The sequence below is a fragment of the Phoenix dactylifera genome, unplaced genomic scaffold (assembly GCF_009389715.1).
Source record: "Phoenix dactylifera cultivar Barhee BC4 unplaced genomic scaffold, palm_55x_up_171113_PBpolish2nd_filt_p 000431F, whole genome shotgun sequence".
Classification (NCBI taxonomy): Eukaryota; Viridiplantae; Streptophyta; class Magnoliopsida; order Arecales; family Arecaceae; genus Phoenix; species Phoenix dactylifera.
This window is the reverse complement of record NW_024067867.1, coordinates 316,601-340,162: the sequence shown is the minus strand read 5'-3', so window position 1 is coordinate 340,162 and position 23,562 is coordinate 316,601. Positions and strand designations below refer to the sequence as shown.

The following is a 23,562-nucleotide window of genomic DNA, read 5'->3' as shown; positions in this document are numbered from 1 at the left end:
GAAAATAATCCAACTATAATCTACGGAATTATAGTGAATTCCCAAGGGGTCGCTTGGGGAGTGGACGTAGGTGCTTAGGAGAGCACCGAACCACTATACTTCTTGTGTGTTTGCATTATTTATTGTTTTAATTTAACTCACTCATCAATTGACTCAATTAAGATAGTAAAAATTTAGAGAAACCAATTGATCCCCCCTCTTGGCTTGTCACCTTGGGCAACATACCTTTTTTTCTTTTAAGAGTTGTGTTTATTGCTCACTTGAATAAGAAAACGGGGCATTGTTGTCTAGTAGGTTCATGTTGTATACTATATTTATGTTAGAAACCGCCCATGCCGCAGAAAAATTTAAAAAATTCAGACGCAGTGGAAGAGGCATGTGCGGGATCAACCGTTCATCGCATGAACGTTGTTCAAAAACTGTTCGTAGTTAGATAAGGATTAAAAACTTTTAAAACATTAGGAAGATCAAATCTTCACCTTTGTGCGGGTAGATGATCACCGCAAACTAATGATCGTGGTTTAGGATGAAGGTTCGCTTGAAGCCGCACAAGCGTCCGGCCTCTACGGGTATCCACACGAAGTAAAGAACCGATCAAAGCTTCCTTGTCTCCCCGGGGTGCTAGCTCCCTTGCAGAGACAACTTTAGATGGCTGATCTTCTCTCTTTTGATCAACCCTTGATTGTGCTTGGGAGGAGGAAGAAGAAAGATGGATCTTTGGAGAAGAACCAAAGCACCTTGCAGCCTATTTCTCCCCTTTGCGTTGGATGAAGAAGGGAAGAAGATGAGGCCGCCAACACCACCTTTTCTTTGCTCCTTGCTTGCGGCTGATCCAAGGGAGAGGAGAGGGAGGCCACGGCTTGGAGGGGAGAGGGCTTCAATTGAATGCCCTAGGGTGCCGCCAAGTCTCCTTTTAAAGCATGAAGGGCTCCTACAAATTAGGAGCCCTTGATCCCTTTCCAAGAGGGGCGCCGGCCCCTCTCTTCATGCCGCACCAAGAAGCAAAAGGAGGGGCGTGACCCCCTCCTCTTGTGTTGCCCTAGTCCTCCTTTAAGGAGGATTAGGAGGGCCCTATTTGGTTTAGTCATAATCTCATTAGGCTTTAACCAAATCATGAACCATTTGGGTCTAATCTAGGTAAGTCCTAATCCAATTAGAACTCAAATCAATTTTGACTCAATTGAACTCTTCAATCCTAATCTAATTAGGAGTCTTGTTAATTCATTAGATTAATAATTAATTAGGACTTAAGAAATCCTAATCCAATTAGGATTTATTCATTTTTAGTCCTAATCCAATTAGGACTCTAATTTGAATCCGAAGTCCTAATCCAATTAGGATTTCTAGGAATCCTATTCTAAGTAGGAATGCAAAATAAATTCAAAATCCTAATCTAATTAGGATTGTGGGAATCCTACTTCAAGTAGGAATCCCAGTCCTACTCCAAGTTAGGACTCCCAGTCCTAATCCAATTAGGACTCTAGGAATCCCACTCCAAGTAGGATTCGTGTTTTAAGTCCAATTAATCAATTCCCATTTTTTTTCAACTTATTATCAATCGAATTGATTACTTGTGATTCATAATCACTTTTCAACCATCGGATCGGTCAATACTTCTAGTGTGTGTGACCCCATAGGTTCTATTCTGACTGGTAGTGAGATATATTGTGATCTTTATCTCAATATCATTGAAAACTCCTTTCAATGGGTTGGAACGATTCCAACTCAACTCATTAGGGTTTATCGATCATCGAAATATTTTCTGTGAGTCTCACCATCCACTAGTGACACCTAGCAGCATGTAGTGGCTACCCAGCAGAATAGAATGATGAACCTCTAGGTGCAGTTAATATGTGATACAGTCTTACTATCGTGCATCCCTACAGGACGGAGGTCATGGACAACTCGTCAAACCCCATCGTCTGTCGTATGTGAAGATTTATTCGAATTAAGTTCGAGAGTGAAAAACTCTTTCTCCACTGTGCATACTGCTCCGGCCGAGGTCTTACGAACTCAGTCTTATAAATCACATAGGATCTCTCCTTATCTATCAAGGTCGATAGATTCCTTATAGGTGCATACCCTACTCCTACAGTGAACCTACTGCAGCCAATCTACACTGCATGGACCCATATGGCTAGAGATCATGTATGTGTGCAGTCAAACTACAATAAACTCACTGTGAGTAGCCGAAGCACCGCAGGTCAAAGGACCAGTCATACTACTGCAACATCAAGCAAGTCACTGACGAGTGGATAGATATCCAAGTGACTTCTTGTCTTGGTCACGCTCAGTACCCTTGTTCTCTAACAAGCACCTGCACTATCACTTCAGTGTCCCTACACTGTGGACTCGAGTCTCGTCCATCCGTAAGAAAATGATGTGTGCACTGATCGGATCAATCACCGTCCTCGTGATGATCCATCGATCAGGAGCATTTAGAAATTAATCACCAATGATACATAGCTCAAATTCTCAACTCTTGAGAATATGCATCATCATCTTATTAATTTCTTGGACGATTCATAGACACATAAACAATATGAATGAAAAAGAATGCCCAACTTAATAAATTAATAATAAGATCAAGTACAAATTTATGTCCCAGAATAAAAATGCGTCAGCCAAATTGGCTTCTAGGACATACTTCTAACAATTTCCTCGTGAAATATTATAATATTTCATTTGAGCATATTCTTCTAAATCTATCTCTTCCTCCCCTCCTCTATCCTGTTTTCATTCAGTAATTTGATATTTTCTCTCTACTTTTCCTTTTAAATAACATGTGTCAAGCTCTTGAAAGATTTTAATTGCCTGTAAAAATGATATATAGAAGAAACCTGTGCCCTCTTTGAATTTTTTTACAATTAAGTTTTTTTATCATCTAGAAAATTTTCCATTTTATATAACTTTTCCTTAAATGGTTTGTTCTGATCTTCCTTGTCCATCTCATTATTATTGTTATATTCCCCCTTTTGATGCTTGTTAACATAATTGTGAATGAACTAATGCACTTGCCATTGAAAAAGTAACTTCACATTAGCACCCAACTTATTAAAGGATAATCGTTCCCTCTTTAGCTTGCATTGTTTAGATTGATTACACGATTGATTCCTTTCTCGTGTGTTTTGTATGAGAAGCTATCAAATTCTTTTTCATCTTTAGAGAAACATGTGTCAAATCCTTTGTTTTTACTTTAAACACTTTGCAAAAATATGCAGTTGATTTTCTAAATGTCATTGAGATATAAGGCAAAGACTTTATCGCATACATATACAACCATTCAGCTTGAGTTATCCATTTACGACGACCATACCTTTGGTAGAAACGAAAGTGAAAAATAAATGCTCATAATCCCCACCTTCTCACCTACCTTCATTGAGATTTATGCAAAAGTTACTAGAGGCGCCAAGGTCTATTAGAGCCTAAGCACAAGGTGCAAAGCAAGGAAGTGAAGAGCAACATGTGCAAGCATGCGTGCATGTCTGTGTACATATTAAACATACTTGATAATGAAGAAAATAACGCAAACACCACACAAATGCACTTCTTAGTAGTCCAAATCTTTGAGCAATGCCTTCTGAATCTTCCCAGAATTTTGAATCTGACCTACTTAAGTCTTTTTTTAACTAAAAATGTTCCTAAAATATCCGCTTCCCTACACCTGCACCTGCACCCCTCCTGCATCTGCTCTTGATTCTAGAAACTAAGAACCATATGCAAATCAAAAAATAACTCTAGTCACACCAACAAACAGTCATAGAAATGTGAATACAAATGCAACGTATCTACACAAATAGTTATTACAGAACACAACACACAACAGCAACGATCCACGGTTATATTTGCATGCACACAACATGCATAATTGTAAATTGGTGCCATTTTGCTCCTTAGGTTGTAGATATGGCATACTTTGTGAATGTAGATAAAGTTACCTCACTTTGAATATGCCTTATGCCTTAAGCGTACCTTTTGACGGCAATGATCTTTGCTTGTGCCATGTTAGTGCAAGCGTTTTACCTAAATCTTCCAATATTATTTAGAAGGTGATGAGGGAAAATGATGTGCCATATTTTTATTTTAAATTTTATTTCTTGGATCTATTACATCAAAATGGAGACATTGAAGAGTGTGTATCTAGTAGGAGTAGAGTGAGGCTGATGTAGTTGGTGAGGCTGATGTAGTTGATAAAAGCAAGATTAAAGTTAGGTTGTATCGTTTAGCATGTTGTGGGATTAAAGAGGGTGCATGCACATATTATGAGGGGTAAATACAACAATGCTTATGTGGTGTGAGGTACAGCAAGGGAAGTATGGTACAACAAGAGGGGTACATTAAAAGAATCATAGCTATTGCATGTATAAGGGATATGATAGAGAATCAATTGACATGGTATGAGGCTATGAGCCTGTGACAAAGTTAGGTGGAAGCCCTGGTAACCAGCACACATGTTGATTTCATGTTGAAACTGAAAGGTTGAGGAGTAAGATGAGAAAGCTTGGGTTCGTAAATTAAAATTGTGAGAAACTTTTTGGACATGTTGGAAAGAGACAGGGTATGTATCCCTTATTGAAATGAACATATAAGGCCATGTTGTTTTTTATTGTTAAAAAGGTGTATTGGAAGAAAGCTCATTCTATGTGTTGGAAGAAGGTTTTTTTCTTTGTATTCTCATACACCAACATGGCTGTTGAAATGTAGTCATATTTGCTTTCACCTCTGTGATCGTCAACCAATAAAGCTAGCTGTTCATAAAAAGCTTTAACCTTGTTTGACTAGAAGCAACCAAGCTCAAGCCTCAAATTAAGGATTGAGAAAAACTACATAATAGCTGGTGCTTAGTTTTGGTTTGATAACAAGCTCATATGAGTTCTTTTGGTCAGGGAAACAGCAAAACTTGAACTTTTTCAACTCAGCTTGGCTCAAGCTTGCGTTCAATCTTGAACCATCCTTTGATATAAAAAGTTGATCCTGAGCAGCACAGGCTTGGGCTTGTTTAATGCCCTACATGGGAGTCAAGGAAGGCGCAGTGATGTCATGTGACGTTTGAAACAGAATTCTGCAAAATTTTTGTTACTGGTCTTTAGAGAAAAATGCCACCTAGATCACCATCTTCTGGATATGAGCACAATCAATTATTACACCATTTATGGCATAAATTTTGAAGAGAGAAATTACCAACAATTTCAAATAATTTATGGTAATCTGTCAAAGTTGACTGAAATAATTGAAATTAGAGTTGCTGATCCTGATTATGTACATGCGTTAGCCTCTTGTAATTCATATTGAGAAAGGGATTTTTTTTTTTTTTTTTTGGGGGGGGGGGGGGGGTTGTGGGAAGTGAGATGCTTAAGAAAGGGGAAGGGATATGCCCTTCTAGTGATCAGTCTGATTTATAAAGATGTCTCAAAGTTGTATGACAGGTGCTGTCCTCATGTTTTCTGTTGCTAAGTGATTATTTGATTAGTATATAATTAGTATTCTGCTTGATATAAACTGATCTTGCTGTTGCTTTTTTGCAGGCAGAAGAAGCACAAAGGTTGCGGAAGAAAAGAAAAGCTGAAAATTTGCGTCTAATTGAAATGGAGAAGAGGCAGAAGCAGCGTTTGGAAGAAATTCGGGAATCACAAAAAAAGGTTTCAAAATAATATTTACCATGTCCTTGTATAAGTATTAATATCTTTTACATTTCCTGTTTCTTTTCATGTATATTGCCTATTTATTTGATTTGTTAATTGTCCTTAGTGTGTTTGCTCAATATGATTCTTCTTATGCTCTTTGATGTTCTTATGCGGATACATGCTAATTTCAGGATGAAGAAACCATGCATCTGAAAGAACTGTTTCGTGCTGAAGTAAGGAAGGAACTAGACAAGATGGAAATGAAATACAGGGACATGGCTTCTCTTTTGCGTGGATTGGGCATACATGTTGAAGGGGGTCCTTTTCCCTTGTCACGTGAGGTATGTGGCATATCTTGTTATTATTTTAGCATTTAACTAGTGACTTTTCAATTATATTAGATAGATGCTTTTGGTAACATGCCTTGAAAGGTAGAACACACTGATGTAATTTATGGAGTGTTTTGTCGTTATTTGATGAGTATTAAGTTCTAGTGATGGTTCTGATTGTCACTTTCCACTTGCTCATGTATTGGCATCGGGCACCTAAGAAATCCATTTGGTTTTGAAGAAGGATTCTTATTTTATGAAGAACCTTGAATTTGTAGGAACAAAGTTTTAAATCTTACAAACCATTCAACATCATCTGCAGCTGCCAAACTGATACTAATATGCTTAAGAAACGTAAAACATATCCATTGGAACACTTGGAAAACATTTCCGAGGAAGAAATCATCTTTTCTTAGAGTTTTTTTGTGTTTATATTCTGAGAAACTCTGGGCCTCTACAAGGCATTCCTTTTTTTTAATTTTGTTAACATACCAAATGGTAGGTAGTTCATAGATCTATATGTCAATTCTTCTTATTATCATTATGTTGCAAGTACATATCAACCTCGAAGTTAATATTATCAAACTTAAATACTGTAATTGTTAATACAAACTTAAAATGTTCTTATCCCTATTACCTAATTGCTATGATACTAGAGAATTTTGTTTGGAAAAACTAATAGGCGATGAGCCTTGGCTCAATGGTGAGGTTTCTCTATTATGATCTAGGAGGTGTCACGGGTTCGAAACACAGAAATGGCTTATCTGTACATAGGGTAAGGCTGCATACCCTCCTGAGACCCTACCGGGGCAGGAGGCTCATACATGGGGCCATCTTTTTAGTTTGAAAGCTGATTTGCAATATCGTCCATTTAATACCAAGTGATTATAATTCTTATATGATGATTTATTTGTTCAATTCATTAGTCTTCTTATAGTGTTTCATCAAAGTCTTGTATAATCTTTATGTACTTCTATAACTTGATAACTCCAAACTTGTCAGTAAACCTTATAAAATTGAAAAAAATTGAATCTAAAATATTGCTTTCAAAACATTTTTCGATCTTATTTCAAGTGAATGGATAAATAATAAAGCTGAATCCTTGAACTACTATTTGTATAGCAATCAAACTGATGAGTAACTAGACTCAAATTGTACCCAAATATATGTAGCTATGCATCTAATTTTCCAATTCACGATTTTGGTGAGTATGTTATGTTGAACTACTACTTTGTCACATAAACTAGTACCAGCCATCCAAACCCAAGTGGCAAAATTATTTACATGTTTCATCTTCATTTGATCATGACTTATTTTAGTGAGGCTGTCATGTCTATGGAAACTTCTTATTTAAAGCTTGTGGATTTGGTTAGATTGAAAGCCCGATCATCTAGGACATACATGATGAATATGATATCAGGATACCAACATGTATTTATGCAACTCTTCTTGCTTTTTTGCTTCTGCATCAGGGTCCTTTTTTTTAATGTTGTTTTACAGACAGTGTTTGATAAGTGTCTTGTAGTATTAATGGAAATTTTAATGAGAATCTGTCTTGATGATTGAATTTTAAAGAGGTTTGGGTCGTATATTGATGTTAGATCTAGGAAAATATGTTGAAGGTATCTGTTTTTGTCAGCTCCATGATTAATGGTAGGGGCCAATGTTGTCAAGATCGGGATCACATCATAAATCGTAGAGGGAACCAGATCAGATTGGACTCATAAGATTTTTTTTTTGCAGATTTCTTTAAAAATATATGAAAAAATAATGAAAAGTAAGTAACAAGTAACAACACTAACGGAGAAATCTAATTATCAGCGAGAAATCTGATGTTTAACTATCATCTGGTAGGGCATTTTAATGCAGTTGGGGTTCTGAAGCTTCAACTGCTAAACACAGTAACTGAGGCTTTTGTTGGTGATATTTAGCCAGTCTTTTGTTTCTACCGAGTTTATGAGGCCAGTCTTTTGTGGATTGTCAGTTTCTTTTTTAACCATCCAAACTCGAGACATGTCAGTGCTTTTATCTGATGTGAGATATGATTTATCTTTGACTTACATGAAGTAGCTAGCTTTGCAAATACTACCAACTCCAGAAAGCAGTGTTGTGAATAGTCATCCAACGATGAACTACTTGAAAAATAAGTTGTTGTTCTTAACTCCTCTAACCCCCACTAAAGAATGTGGTTACATAACATTTCACGAAGTAATGGCTAATTACCAATAGATAAAATCCACCACATTAGTTCAAAACTTGAAATAGACATGAAAGTGTAGTAGAAGTGGACTCTCATGTACTTAAAAATTGATTTGTTTGAAAATGTGTTCTTTTTCATGGGCTGGTCATTTTTTCTTTAATTGTCAGGTTGTTAGTTGTTACCTAGAGTTGAATTACCAGTACAAGTACCCATATTGGTACCTTACCAGTTAGTCTGATATTGTACTGACTACTGACACAATACTCCTATTGGTGCTGGCACAGCAAAAATATTATCTATGGTACCATACTGAGGGACATATTGGTACCTTGCTGGTACAATATGTGGTATTGCCAGTATGTGCCAGTAGGCACTGCTTGTATTTAAATGGTAAATCCTTGATTCTTACTTTCCTAAGGTTGCTGAATTCCTGGGGCTGTTTTATATTTTAATTTTATAAGAATTTTTTTTCTTAGGTAAGTTAAGTTCTAGGAAGCTATTACCAGATACCCATTTTCTTCTTGTTATCATTATGGAAAATATCTCTCTATCAAATTGCTTTGGGATACTTTTCTGGAGTTAAATTGCAATTTTGAAAGATGTTTTGAAATTGTTGGTTGGTTCAAGAAAGATGATTTTATGCCTAGTTGCCAGATGTTAGGCTTTGAAGGAATTCTTGGTTGGAGGAATAAGCTATTTTTTTGTAAATTCATAATATACAATTAGTAGCAAGAGATGTGAGGCTTTGAAGTTCGAAAGTTAGTATTTAGTAACTTTTAATCTCTTTTTGATCATTTGAAATTTTATTGAAACTAGTAAGGTTTTTGAAGTTATATTGCAAAATTAATGTCAGTTTTATGTTTCCTTATGCAAAGATATCTGGATAAAAGGAAATTTTACGTGAAAAATCATCTTTATTTGCTTTTTTTTTTTGCAAAAATAATTCTATTTTGTCCCCTAGAATTGTCCATCTTGGACTTTAATGGTCTTTATATCCCCGTCCTCATGACTAAGAACATTTTTGTGCATTTGTCTGCAAGATGCACACCCATCATCAATATGTGTGCATCTAGATTTATGGTATGCATCTAATTTAAAGATGGGAACATAATAGTTGAGTAAAGCTTCCCTTAGATAAAAACATGAAAATGACCCATTTTGCTAAAATAAAGATAGTTCCGCAAATTCCCCTTAGATAAAAAAACCTGGTTGAAGTTCTGCTAACTTAAATGTTCTTTCAAAGTATTGAGAAGGGCTAATTGAGGCATGCTCCCTTAGATAAAAGAGAATCCTTGTTGAAGTTTGTGTTATTTAAGCTGTTTAATCTTTTGACGTCTTGATGCATAGGCTAGGGATCTCCAAATGACATGATTTTGTGTGTAAGCAGTTTAAAGATAGTAGATCACATCTAATAGCTCGGATCATCAATGTGGGACCCCCATGGTCCGATCTGAACCTAACCAGATCTATGTGGAGATCCACTTAAGTGTAGTCTAGTCTAGCTATTATATACATATATTTATATATGTACATTTATATATATACACACATATACAAATAAATACACACACACACACACACATATATATATATATGTATTTATCTATATATATCTATATATATAGTTACATATTAACATGGAGTTACATATTAATATGGAGGTGTTCAGTCTAATCTGGAGTGTATATATTAAGACAAATTTCAAAATCATTGCCGTTCATAACTTCATATCCTGTGTCCCACCCATTACATGTTAACATGGAGGCGTTTAGTCTAATTTGGAGTCTATGTAACACATCATTATAAGACACATTTCAAAATCATAGCCGTTCATATCTTATAACCCCCACCCCCCTTATGAAATTGAAGGCCTCCATTATGTAGGTAAAGTGTTTGTTTCCATATTTTAACCCTCCTCTCCATTGTGTGTGACAAATTCAATTTAAGGCAACTGAATGAGAGAAAAAAGGGGAAAAGGAAGAGAAGCCAAAGGCAACGTCCCAGCAACTAGATAAAAAGAGGCTCTTTTTACTTTGTATTTTATCATCTAGTAACCAATTTTGTGAACATGTATTTTAATAGGTTTTGTCATATATGTAACCAATTTTTTGTACTTGTATTTTAAGTTATATGACCATCTTTCATTCTTTAGTACAATGAGGTGTTTATGATGCATACCAGCAGACACTAGTCAATTCTAGATAACATTATTTTCTTGAAAGCATTAGGTACTTCAAACTATTCGATAAATTTTATGTAATACTTTAAATTATTGCATAAAATTTTATGCCAGTTTTAGTTAAAGATTTCATTATTGGATAGCTTAAGTAATTAGTCATCATGCTGTCATTAATATGATTGTTTTAATGGGTTCTTTAATGTGTTCTCTCCTTCGCTGCCTCCCTCCATCCCTCCATCTCTCTCATCTGTACTAATTTCATTAGATATGGGGGATTTCTTTACTCAAGGCATTTAAAGGGTCATTGCCTAGACTGTCTGAGCATTTTGACCTTGGCTCTGGCACATTTTATGACTGAATGCATGATATCGGACAACCTTGGAGAAATCCAACCCTTCAAGCTTCTTGTCACTTGCGTCTACAGCTTTATCATTACAATTGCAACTCTTTATCCTACATATTGTAGGATCAAGGATGCTGCTTAATCATATTTAATGTAGGATATAGCCATCTAAAGGGCAAACAATCCTGCTGTGTTGTTAAATTGAAATAAGAACGGTTTAGCCTTTTTGTAGTTGTGCTCAATTTTGGTATTTTATTAGTTAATCTAGCAATACATTTAGGGCTTTAATGAGATTAGTGTGGCTTAGGTGTACGGTCATCTATATTTCTTAAGTCCGGTGACTATGCCAATTTTGTTTTTTAATAGATTTATTTTCCAGTAATTTGACCTCTAAGGTCCTTCCCTTCTTTTATCTTCTGGAAATGACAATTTGAAGGGTGAATTTGTGGTTTTTAAGAATTTGAAGGCAAGCATTTCATTGGAATTGGTAAATGATAATGCCTGCTATTCTAACCAATATAGATTCATCCCTTGAATCTGTAGCTTACAAGAAATACAAAATGGTTCCCTAAAACTGTGGTTAGATGAGCCTTGTCCAGCGTCTGATAAATGGAATATGGCTCATTGGTCATGGCATATGTGTGGGTGGCATGTTAATAATGTTGTGTGTTTTGGTGTGTACTTGCTTCTTTAATACAGTAACCTACTGTTGGTTTTTCTTGCCACTGTTTATTGATTGGGCAGGTCAATGCTGCCTATAAACAAGCATTGCTGAGGTTCCATCCAGACCGAGCTTCGAGGACTGATATTCGTCGGCAGGTTGAAGCAGAGGAAACATTTAAATTGATTTCACGTTTGAAAGAAAAGCTGCTGCCTGTAGCATAATTGGATAGGTAAACATCGTAGACTGTCATCTTTAACAGTGCAGTGCCATCCAACAGAGTGCCAGCGCTGTTGTGGCAAGGGTCCTGCCGTCTTCTGGATAGGGATCTTTAGCAGACGATTATATACACATTAAAATTCTCAGACATAAAATTAAGACAAAGATCTTGTATCTGTTATTCTAATACTTTGTTTTTGGATTTTTTGTCTTGGCACATACCCTGGGGTCTTTTTTTGGGTGGTTCGGTCATTCATAGAGGCTTCTTGATCCAAGGCAGCATGAATCAGGCAATTTTGGCTTCTAAATACTGCTTACCTAGCTTAATTTTAATGAAGGGACCTCTGCCACCTCTATTGGTTGAGTAGCAAGGGATGAGAAGCTTTATACAAGTTCTTTAACTGACCTGCATGGTTTTGCAACTGCAGAATTCATATGTACGTTCGATGTGTCTTGGTGAGTCTCATCGTTTATTTCCAAGACCATTTGGAAGTTGGAAGCACTCTTCTCAAAGGTCCTGTTAATGAGGAATATGTGTATATTCTGGATTTGAAAATGTATTCCTTTCTTATTACACTATGAATTGCACTTCCAGTATCTCTCTTATGATTGACAAAGAGGTGAATAGGTTCAAGTATGGATACTGGGCAGAAGAATGAAATGCGAATGGGGGCAAATGGAAGGCTGGGGGTTGTGATGATAGAAAGGTTGTGATGATAGAAAACTGTGTTGGAGGCTGAACGAGAGGTGGTTTAAGTGGGAATGGGTGATGGTGGTTGCACCAGAGGTGGTGATGGTGAAAAATGGAACCAAGAGGTGTAACAAAGAATGCCAAGCTGATCTTGCTAATTGATTAACAGGTGTATGCTTGTCTAAAGGCTCGTCAGGTTTCAGCTTGCTTGGCAGTCCCAATTCCAGCAGCAGGGATGGCAATCCAGAATGGGCCCAAGTTGCTGGAGATTGTAATGCTTGCTGCTGCTGATCTACTCCACCAAGCATGCTTTCTCCTGTCTATGCGCTTTCTGGTTTTCAAATGTGGTAAACTTTTTGAGGACTTTATTTATCTTTGCCTCTAAAAAGCTGTCCTTGTGACATGATGCAGTCAGGCCAAACAAAAATTGATATCCAGATTTCGGTTTCAATTAGCTGAACCTGATACTTTTCTAAGTTTTGCTTTGATGTTTATTACGTCATTGGATTTTTTAATTAATTTTCTTTAACTAGCTATACAATAGTAATCATTCTTTTATATATATATATATATATATATATATATATATATATATATATATATATATATATATATATATATATATATATATATATATATATATATATATTTCTGAGAAATAGAGTGAGTGTCACCATAGTGATGCCATTATTAGGATTTGGACCTCCTCCAAATAAAGAGGAATGCTAACCTAATAAGCTTAGGCTGGTTAAGTTTCCATTGATCTCTCTTTTTCTTGAAGTAAAATAGGGAATAAATAAACATAACTTTTGAGGAAGCTGGGTCCTCCAGATATCCCTTATTAATATGAACAATAATGCAAGACATGTTACAAGAATAACATCTTTTTATGTGAAGTAACCATCTAATCTATAATTATTTGCATGTAATTAGATACCACAAAAACATTCTATAACTATAAACGGTACCTATATATTCACTTCAGTTCCTTTTATTCAAGTCATTTTTGGTTAATTTTGTGAGTATTAGGAATATCCCCATTTGTAAGATCAAGGTCCGCATGTATGAATTAAAAGAGATCAAAATGATCAATTCTGCAATCAATTATTAGAATCAATAGATGTTGAAGTTGTTCATGTGAATAAAATCCTTTTATTTATAGATAATAATGCTATTTCCCAAAAAATATCAAAATGGAAAATCGACTTGTATCCATATTAATAATGATCTAACTTACGAATCAATGGGATTTTATGGATTTTTACTTCTATAAATCTAACTTACGAATCAAACATCAATGAAGATTTTATGAGCTAAATTTGTTTGGCTCATTCATGCAAAACTTATTTTAGTGATTTCATATGCATTACAATGCTCTAAATCAATCAATAACACCACAACAATTTACGTTGTGTCTTCCCTTACTGCCATGCATGTCTCATTAGAGATGACAAGTCAAGGGATTTTGCTTCTTATAACCACTCTTGCCTTCTTCACCTTTATCATGTTCCTGCACTTCAAGTCTTCTTACTCTCAAATAACTCTTCTGTTGTTGATGATCTTGCTGGCGTGATGTAGCTATGATGTCACCATATTAGGATGATGGAGGCAAGAAGCTCTAGTATCACTTTGCTTAGATATAAATGTAGAAGGGGAGAGGACAACAGGACTCAACTACAGGGGTTTATATAGATAATAGTGGTTCTTCAAATATCCATTATGTAAATGCATCACAACAACCTAAAAGACACAGGTATACAATACTTACATGATCTCTAAGAGATGCTGCCTGATAAACTCTAGAAAAATACCAATAAACATTCTCCTAATTTAATACATGCATGGAATTAATAGTTCTAATAAATACTAAAGCAAATTTGGTTTAATTTCTGATATATATTGCATATTTTTCTTAAACTGATTCTTTTACCTCTGGAATTTATTATCCTGAATGTCCTATTAAATCATTAGAAGAAGTACATAGCTGATTTACATCAAGATAGTAGTACACAGCAGACTATAATTAACAAACTACTAGCTATTCTGAAAACCATGAGAGCAATGAACAACTAATTAATTAACAATAAAAAAACAAAGAGAAAGTTTAGAATCCAACACATGGATTCATAGTGGGAGCGTGTTAGGGCTTGAACATTATGCATGATTAGGGGCCCAAAGGAGATGTGGGAGATCGGCAGAGGCATGGAGATCTCCAATAGATCTCCAACAGCATGGAGATCTCTCAGTTAGGTTAGGATTAGAGCTTTAAGCAGCAAAAAACTGAAGAGAGAGGAATTGAAAAATCATTAGAGAGGAGAGCAAGATGACGAAGATTTTAAGGGGCGGCAAAAGCATCGTCGATGGATGGGGGCTGTCGGTAGAGTGATGGGTGAAAAATCCAATTTAAGATTTCCGTGGATTGGCATAGGCTGGCAGCTGCAGGCAGGTCATAAGAGGAGGAGGAGAAGGAGGTGGAGGAAGCTGGTGGAGGAGGAGAAGGAGGTCGACAGAGGAGCTGGTCTCATGGATGCTTGGAGGAGGAGGAGCTTGATGGTGTGGGCAATTTAAAGCTCTGGAAAGATGGCTAGTTATAGATTGGGCAAGATTGTGTAGAACATTAGGGAATTTGACAATGCTTAAATGCGTTGTCTTGTTTATAGCTTTTGACGACACTTTTGAGCATCATCTATTATAGCGGGCCTAATGACACTTATCAAAAAAGCGTCAAGAAATACATTGTGCATTAGAGATGCTTACGTGCCGATGCTTACTTTTCACTATATTTTATTATTTTGCCTAAGATTATTTTGGGGTTGACTCGTGCTCAGCAAGACTCGATAGTTGTGCTGCTTGGGTCGACTCGCGAAACAACTGTTTTTTATTGCGATTTGTTTTTTGCTTAAGACTATTTTGGGGTCGATTCATGAGTTGTTGGGGCCGACTCATATAAATATGCTAGTTTTCTCTAGTGTGCCAAGGGTGACTTGAGTGGTGTTGGGTCGACTCTTGGAATCCTTCATAAACATGATCCTCTGTCTAAGCCTATGGTCATTCAAGGGGTCGGCTCTACCTGTATTGGGGTTGACTCGTCTACTTTAGAACTTCAATAAGGCTTGTAAAATCCTCTCCAACTTGGGTATTTTATGTTAATTACTTATCCAAGTAATCAAATTATTTTGGGATTATTTTTGCTTCCTACACAAATATTTAAGTACGCTAAAAGCACAATTAGTAAAGCTTATAGTCAAATGTTTTGTACCGTTAAAATTAAACCTTTAGATCAACAATGATTATTTTCACTACTTGTATTTTTTTTGGAAAAGCTATGGTATCTTTTAACTTGAAAAGAAATCCGATCTAAATTTATAAGGACATATTTTGTCAGTTTGCTATATCTTAATGAAAAAATGGGACCTACACCCTTCTTTCATCATTTTTGTTTATTGTTTTAATTTCTTGAAAGATTGAGTTGTGTGAGTTGAAGAGATTAGTTTCTCCTCGGGTCGAATCAAATCAAACTTTTTTCTTATTTTTGTAAGTCATTTTAAAACTATTAGGATAAGGTGCATCTACTAAATTCACATTATTAGTGCTAAAATTGGAACGACAAACTTGATGTTTTGTTTCCTCCAATTTATCTTTAACGTGTGCTTCTTCCTCTTTTTGAAGTTATTGAAGTAATTCTTCCAAAGCTTAGACGACAATTTCGCTTCAACATTTTTCGATAGTCTTCCATGATGGAGGCAGTTTGTCAATGGTAGACGACACTTGAAAATTGCAGGTCATTGATTCTCCAATTGAACTGTTGTCTTGTGCCATGCATATCATTTCTTAAACTTGCACCATAATCTGCTTCTCATGAAACATCTTGAACTTAATACTTATTGATCAAATATACTCTATTTCCATCATTTTCAGTGAAGCATCTTGCTTAAAATACATTCGACAATTCTAATGCGGTTCCAATAAATGTCAAATAAATGGTTGGATATAGCATCCGAAATCATGCCTCTACAAATATAACTATCTTCAAACTATTTGAGTTGATCTTGTGTGCAAGAGGCATCTTCCAAATGGCTGTCTGGATATGATGTTTTGAGCACATATACCATTTTTTGCATGGTAAAAAAGATAAATTTTCAGAAGCCGTCTCCTAAAAGAAACAAAATGGCCAAAGTTTCAAATTATCCCCTAACGATTAAAAAGAGTCAATGAAGTATCTCTCCATGGAAGGAACGAAACAGTTAAAATTTTAACAAGTATAGCAATCTCTAAATGGATAAGAAGTGTAACTCCTGTAAATGAAAGTTATTTGAAAATAAAATTTTAAAATCTATGCATCAAGGAAGGTGCTCCTCAACCCCTGGTTCAGGGCCATCGGTACCACGGCATCGTAGGGGGCTCCATATTTAAGAAGGTGGACGTGGACGACACGGCATCGTAGGGGGTATTGGAGAAGCTTGGCTTTTTTGATAAACAGGGAGTGCTCCGAAAGTATTTATTATTCTTAAAAGTTGGTGCCGAGACCTGGTGATGTACACAGCTTGCCCTCTCCACTAACGCCATATTATTTTGACAGTTTCTTACAATAATTTTTCTGGTATACTTTTCATATTATTATTTATGGTTGGGTGAAATTTGGAAGGTGAGATTTAAGTCGGTCGTTAAAAATTTCTGCACTGTTACGTACAGCTTCACTAGTTATTTAAGCTTCCCACAGCAAATCTCGACCATCTGCTACAACTCTGATTCTGATCTGTGAAACTTTAACAGTATTGTTTTTAAAAAATAATTGGAAAAAGAAAATCTCAGTCAACCTGCTTCTATTGCTAGGAACTTCGGAACTTCCATCATCCGTTCAATAGTTTCTCGCGATGATGCGTGAGAAAAGATAAGAGTAGAATGAAAATATAAAGATTGTGAATAGATAGAGAGGTTTAAAAAAACAAAGCTAAGAAACTACAGTTCTAAGATTATAGAAGTTAGATTTTTTTTGAAGTTTCAAAGACAAAAACAACTAATAAAATTTCGTTTAAATAAGTTTTCCAAACTGTGTGCAGTCATAGCTCCAAACGGCTGAATCCCCTCATGTTTGATAAATATTTTGAACGAGGTTTTTTAACCCAATTGTATTGTGTTTGATGAGAAATTACATCCTACACTGTATGCATTTATGTAGGCAATCGAAGCTGCTTATTTTTATAGACTCTGTTCATCAAATATTTATGCTGATGCACCGCTGCAAGGGCTTCGATTACCCGCCGTAGGGTATAATTTCTCGTGTTCGACAGTTTGCTTGAAAAGCAATCTGCAAGTCCAAGTTGGCAGACGGTCAACTGCGGCGGCCAACCTGAGAACAATCCCTTCCCCGGATTCCTTGTGGCTGGCACCAAGTTATCATTTCCAAACGCCGCCTGCAAAGCTCCAATTAACTACCTTCCCATTCAACTCCTCCGTCAAAAAAAAAAAAAAAAAGAACTTCAAAAGACTAATAGAATGCACTTTGACCAACCACTATACTTGCCTACACGCACAAATATAAATCTCTGTGCAACTCCATCGTCAGTTCATTGGCCGGAACTCGGAGGACCAAGAACAAAAAAGAATAGAAGAAAATTCCACCAATCCCCAACGAAACCAGAGCCAAATGAATAAGAAACCAACCCCAAAGATCACCCTCCGCCCATTCGAGCCGTCCGAGTCCGACGTGGAAGCCATGATGACATGGGCGTCGGATCCCCGGGTGACCCGCTTCCAGCGTCGCGGCCCCTACGCCACCGCCAGCGACGCCCTCCACTACATCATCGACCACGTCCTCCCTCACCCCTGGTACCGCGCCATCTGCGTCGACGACGGCCGCCCCGTGGGCTCCATCTCTGTCAACCCAGTTCCGAACGACCCGTGTCGGGCCTCGGTCGGCTACCGCCTGGCCTATGATTACTGGGCCGGGGTATTGTCACGGCGGCGCTCAGGGGGGCGGCAGCCACGGTGTTCGAAGAGTGGCCGTTCCTGGAGAGGCTGGAGGCGGTGGCCGACGTGGAGAACCCGCATCGCAGAGGGTGCTGGAGAAGGCCGGGTTTCAGAGGGAGGGGGTGTTAAGGAAGTACATCATGTTGAAGGGGGAGAGAAGAGACATGGTAATGTTCAGTCTCTTAGCCACGGATCCAGGACCTGATGATGTTTACGGTTTGGTGGTAGTCCGCAAGTTTCGTCTCTCTCTCCTGGTCCCTAGCTAGTAGAAGTGTTTGGCCTTCGTCTATGGTAAATTGTACATCAAAAAATTAAGCTTCAATACAGAGATGGAAAGATATGGGAGGCATTGCTGCATAGCTTATCTATGTAAATTGTTTTTTTGTTTGTTTATTACTCCTGAGGTTGGTGACAGGTTAGAGTGGCCTGGTCTTAAAAAATGGCTTAGCTTGGCTCTTAGAAGTGTTTGGAACAGGTGAGCAACTCAATCTCATGACAGTATTTCTTGCTGGCTCATGCCAAGCGAGCGCGTGTATATATATATATATATATATTTGATTCATATGAATTTATTTACTCTCTTGCTGGCTCATGCCAAGCGAGCGAGTAGAGCGAGTAAATAAATTCATATGAATCAAATATATATATATATATATATATATATATATATATATATATATATATATATATATATATATATATATATATATATATGATTCCTATGAATTTATTTATTTTGGATTGATTTAATAAATTTAATTTATTAAGAAAAAAATTATACAATTTTCATTACAGAGATCGCTACAGGAAAAGTCGGTTTTACCGACGCTTTTTTGCCGATGCTTTTCACAAGCGTTGGCAATTTTTGGTCTAGCGTCAAAATTTGCCGACGCTTGTAAAAAGCGTCGGTAAAAGACGACGCTAATAAGCGTTGGTATAGTCACCGGGCCTAAGACGACGCTAAAAAGCATCGTTGGAAGCCAACATTCCACCAACATCACGTTAAATCCCAATGAGCCCTCTCTCTCTTTCCGTTTTCCTGGCCACCACCCTCCACCCTCAACCCATTTCAGAGATCGAAGAGAAAATGGAACCCCCTCCCCATTCCTCGCCCATTCCTTGTCTTCTCTCTCTCTCATCATCATCGCCCCCCCTCCCTAACCCCCTCCAGATTCAAGAAGCAGAACGGCTCTGGCGATGATGTCTTCGCCCGCCTCTTCGCCGCCTCCTTGGATCCCGACTCCGCCCCCCTCTCCCTCAAACCACGGACCCTCAAGTCCCGTCTCGTCGCCGGCGAGACTCTCTACGGGCCTCTTCCTCCTGCGCTCCTCCCCGACCCTCGCCGAGATCGCCGGCCTCGCCAGCTACGGCTACGTGGTCGTTGACATGGAGCACGGCTCTGGCAGCATCGCGGAGGCCCTCCCCTGCCTCCTCGCCCTCGCCGCCGCCCGCACCCCGGCCATCCTTCGCCTTTCGGAGCTCTCCGCCGCCTGGGCCAAGAAGGGCCCTCGATCTCGGCCCCCAGGGACTCATGTTCCCCATGATCGAGTCCCCCGGCGCCGCCGCGCTCGCCGTCTCATTCTGCCGTTTCTCGCCGCGCGGCGTCCGCGGGTCCGTCCACACAGTGGTGCGCGCCTCCGCCTACGGCATCGACGACGGCTACCTGGCGCGGGTTGACGAGGAGCTGTTGGTGATGTTGCCAGGTGGAGACGGCGGCTGGGCTAGCGGAGATCAAGGCGATCGCCGGCGTCGAGGGGTTCGACGTGGTGCAGATGGAGCTGCTGGATCTGAGCGCGAGCATGGGATCCTAGGAATCTGGAAGGTGAGGGATGCGGGATGAAGGATAGCATATGAAGATGAGAAGGATATCTGTGGGGATCCTAGGAATCAGGCAGAGAATGTGAAGATGAGAGGATATCATATGGTAACGGGGGCAGTGGATGTGGGGATTTTCCGGCAGGCGGCGGTGGAGGAGCGCGGAGGTGGACATTGGGGAGGAATCGAGGAAATGAGGCTCTGATTCAAAATAATTTTTAAAATATTTTTTTTAAAAAAATATTTATAACGCGCTTTAAAGAGTCGCTAAATGGGTTTTTAGTGACGCTAAAAAGCGTCGCTAAAAAACGTCGCTTAAAAACTACCTTAGCGACACTTTACAGAAGCGTCGGTAATTCTTTTTTCCACTCTGACATAGGCCGATCCTTTGGCGACGTTTTTTAAAAGTGTCAAAATGCAACAGACTGACGTTTATAAGCGTCGGTAAAGGCCTTAAAAGTGTCGCCAAATCTTATTTTTCTTGTAGTCGATGGAGAAAAGGAACGAACGGCTGCTATGCACCTGTGGCTTGACCGCTTGACGGAGGAACACTTGAAATCTATGGGTGGACCGCTGAATTATGATAGTTTAGAGTTTTAATGAGTAGAGATGGATGGTCCCGTGCAACAAGAAACAGAAGCCCCCACGTTAGAAGGTTACAGGCACTAGCTTAAAAAGTCTTGATGAGACTGAAGCACCAGGTCGGGTCCAGAAGCCTATCGACCAATACCTCAGAGTTGAGGAATTCGATGATTGTTGAGGAAGATTAGTTGCACCGATAGTTTGTTTATGAAAATTAATTCCCATTCCCTTGATCTGATTGTCATTTTGATGTTTACGACCTCTTGAACTAAATATCCTTTTATATTAATCTGGTACATTATTTTTGCCGCATTCATGCTCTTAATTTGATGCCAACGACTTTATGGTCTTGGCTGGCTCAAAAAAACTCGAATCAAAGTTTAGTTTGAAGCTAAACAAAGGCAGCCAAGTAGGCTCATTATTAGCTTTCAGCCGAGCCAAAATTTGATCTAGCTCAGTCAAGCTCCGCTCGATAAATTTTGGATAGATTTAAATTATATTTATTATTTTAACACTATCTTTTTCATCCAGAGATGGGGTCACAAGTCAATAGCAGGAATATGGTAGATACATGGTTTGCTACTGGTACTTGATCTATTCGGAACGAGAATAATCAAAACGAAGATAATTCGAATAGTGTGGGTGTCACGCCCCCGGCCCGAGATCGCGAGCCGGGGGTCGCGCCAACCGCCGCACACCCGTAGGAAACTCTCCCCACGAGCATGCAAAGCATCTAAACCAAACACCTCAATTATGTAATTCTAAATAATTTAACTGAATAAATGCAATCTTATTCCATTGACTAACATGCAGAAACCTAGTTCTTAAAATAACAAAAGTCCACCAATCATAATAAATGTCCATAATAACAAATCAACTTAAATAACCCTAATCTAAGATAACTTGTGCCACAATTCTTCTAGTCGCTCTTCCATTTTGAATCTCCAATAGACTAGTTCTTGAAATCTGTAAAGCAACAAGAGATGGTATAATGAGCTAGACAGCCCAGTAAGTAATGAATACTCTAGCTAGATAAATCAAGCAATAATATGTGGAAAATAAATAAATATGCAGTTCCAAAGTATAAGTCAAATATTTCTTAAATTCATAAGATTCTTTTCACGGTTTCAAGATTCTTTCATATATTCAATTCATCTGTCGATCCTGACTATGACCACATGTTCCTGTGGCAGGATCATCAACACCGGACTATTCTTCTTGCGGTGATTCCTTCAGGACAGTCAATTACCAACGTATCTGCCCCCATTGGCAGGGGTCCTCAACATAGCCAGGTCGAAGTTCAGTTTGTTCTTTATTTCATATTTCAGTTATATAAAAAAAAAACATACAGTGTCAAAACCAAATGTCGTTCATATCTTAATTTCTTTCAAATTTATCAGATTCAACTCAACAGCCAGGAACTATGACCACATGTTCCCTGTGGTAGGGTCATATCACCGACTATTCTTCTTGCGGTACCAATGTATTAGCCTCCATTGCCAGGGTCCTCAACATAGCCCGACTGCAAGTCTGAATCTATTTCAAGTCATAATCTTTTCTTACATTATGTTTTAGTGTTCCAAGCCAAAAGGTACAATGTCAGAGCAATTAAACACAATTCAAATCAGAAGCAAATACGTTCAATCAGAATCATAACAATATTCTAAAATACCCATATAATCCATGCATTCAAATTCAAAATCACGAATAATTCGATTCGTAAAACATCTATATAATTTGCTGATAAATCTAGAAAAGATGTTACATCACTTACCTTACGAACGCGATCCACGACAAATCCAATTAATTCCGCAAATTCCTCGCAGAACCTAATATTCAAAAATCATATTCTTCTTTTAAATTCATCACAACATATATATTATACCAAGACTTAAATTTTAATATCCTCCCATGGCTGCCCTGCAGGAGTGCCAAACCCCGAGTTTGGGTTCATACCCGAATACCACCCCCTCTCTTTATTATTATATTTATTATATATATATTTTTTCTTTTCTTTTCTTTTCTTCTTTCTTCTTTCTCTTTTCTTTTCCTTCTTCTTTTTTTCTTTCTTCTTTTCTCTCCCGACTCCTCTCTTCTCCTTCGGCAAAACAGGGGATCCGCGACCCCTGTCGCTCCCTTCTTCTTTCCTCTCGGTCGATCCAAGGGCGGCCGCGGTGGCCGGCCTTGACGCAGCAGGAGGCGGCGGAGCAAGGCAACCTCCCCCTGTCGACCGGCAGTGGCGCACAAAGCCGACGGTGGAGCACTCGGCCGACCCATTTTCGGACCCAAATCCGGCGATTGACCGCCCCAACCCACAACACATCATGGCCAAGCATCAGAAGAGGAGGAGAAGAAAGCAAGGACTCTTACCTCAGCCCCGACGAAGACCGGCGCCTCCCCCTCTCCGATGGCAATGAAGAAGAAGAAGACCCCCGTACCGAACCCAATGGTCCTCTCTCTCCCTCTCTCTTTCGGCGGCAACATGAAGAAGACCCTCCCCCTTCTTTCTTGGTGCGGCGGCTCTCCTTCAGTGGATCCAAAGGAGAAGAGAAGGAGAGGAAGCCCTAAAACAGGCTCTTGTGGAGTGATTGATTATAACCCTATTTGATTTTGATGAGCTCAAAGCATTTGAGTATATCTTATGTTATACTGATGAATTCAATCTAGTGTTTCAGCCAAATATTTGTGAATTTATGTTAAGTGTCTCTAGCTTTGGTTCAATAACATTTTGGCTAAGTATGGAACTCAGTTTGAAACCAAAGTCTGAAGCTCGAGTCGACTCCGGAAGTTACGAGTCGACTCCAAGTGTTTCAGAAGTTCTGGCACACTGCTCGAGTCGACTCCGGTACACTACGAGTCGACTCCGACTGAGAACTGACAGAAAGACAGAAAGTTGATTTTCAGACCCTGTCAGCGAGTCGACTCCAGAAGGGTTCGAGTCGACTCCGA

The 23,562-nt window shown here is 38.5% G+C and overlaps 1 protein-coding gene and 1 pseudogene across 3 annotated transcripts in view; both read left to right on the top strand.

Annotated features, from left to right (window-relative positions):
* The window catches only part of LOC103697124, a 33,858-nt gene extending 21,158 nt beyond the window's left edge, over positions 1 to 12,700 (top strand). For 2 of the 3 annotated variants that reach the window (XM_008778919.3, XM_008778921.4), the window contains exons 3-5: positions 5,526 to 5,639; positions 5,816 to 5,965; positions 11,420 to 12,700. In XM_008778919.3, the coding sequence (XP_008777141.2) occupies positions 5,526 to 5,639; positions 5,816 to 5,965; positions 11,420 to 11,560 (405 nt within the window). In that variant the 3' untranslated portion in view covers positions 11,561 to 12,700. Of the gene's footprint in view, positions 1 to 5,525; positions 5,640 to 5,813; positions 5,966 to 11,419 lie in introns of those variants that run through there. The other variant, XM_017840600.3, reaches the window with a different exon arrangement.
* LOC103697126 lies at positions 12,318 to 20,264 on the top strand (annotated as a pseudogene).
* The last annotated feature ends 3,298 nt before the right edge of the window (positions 20,265 to 23,562 follow it).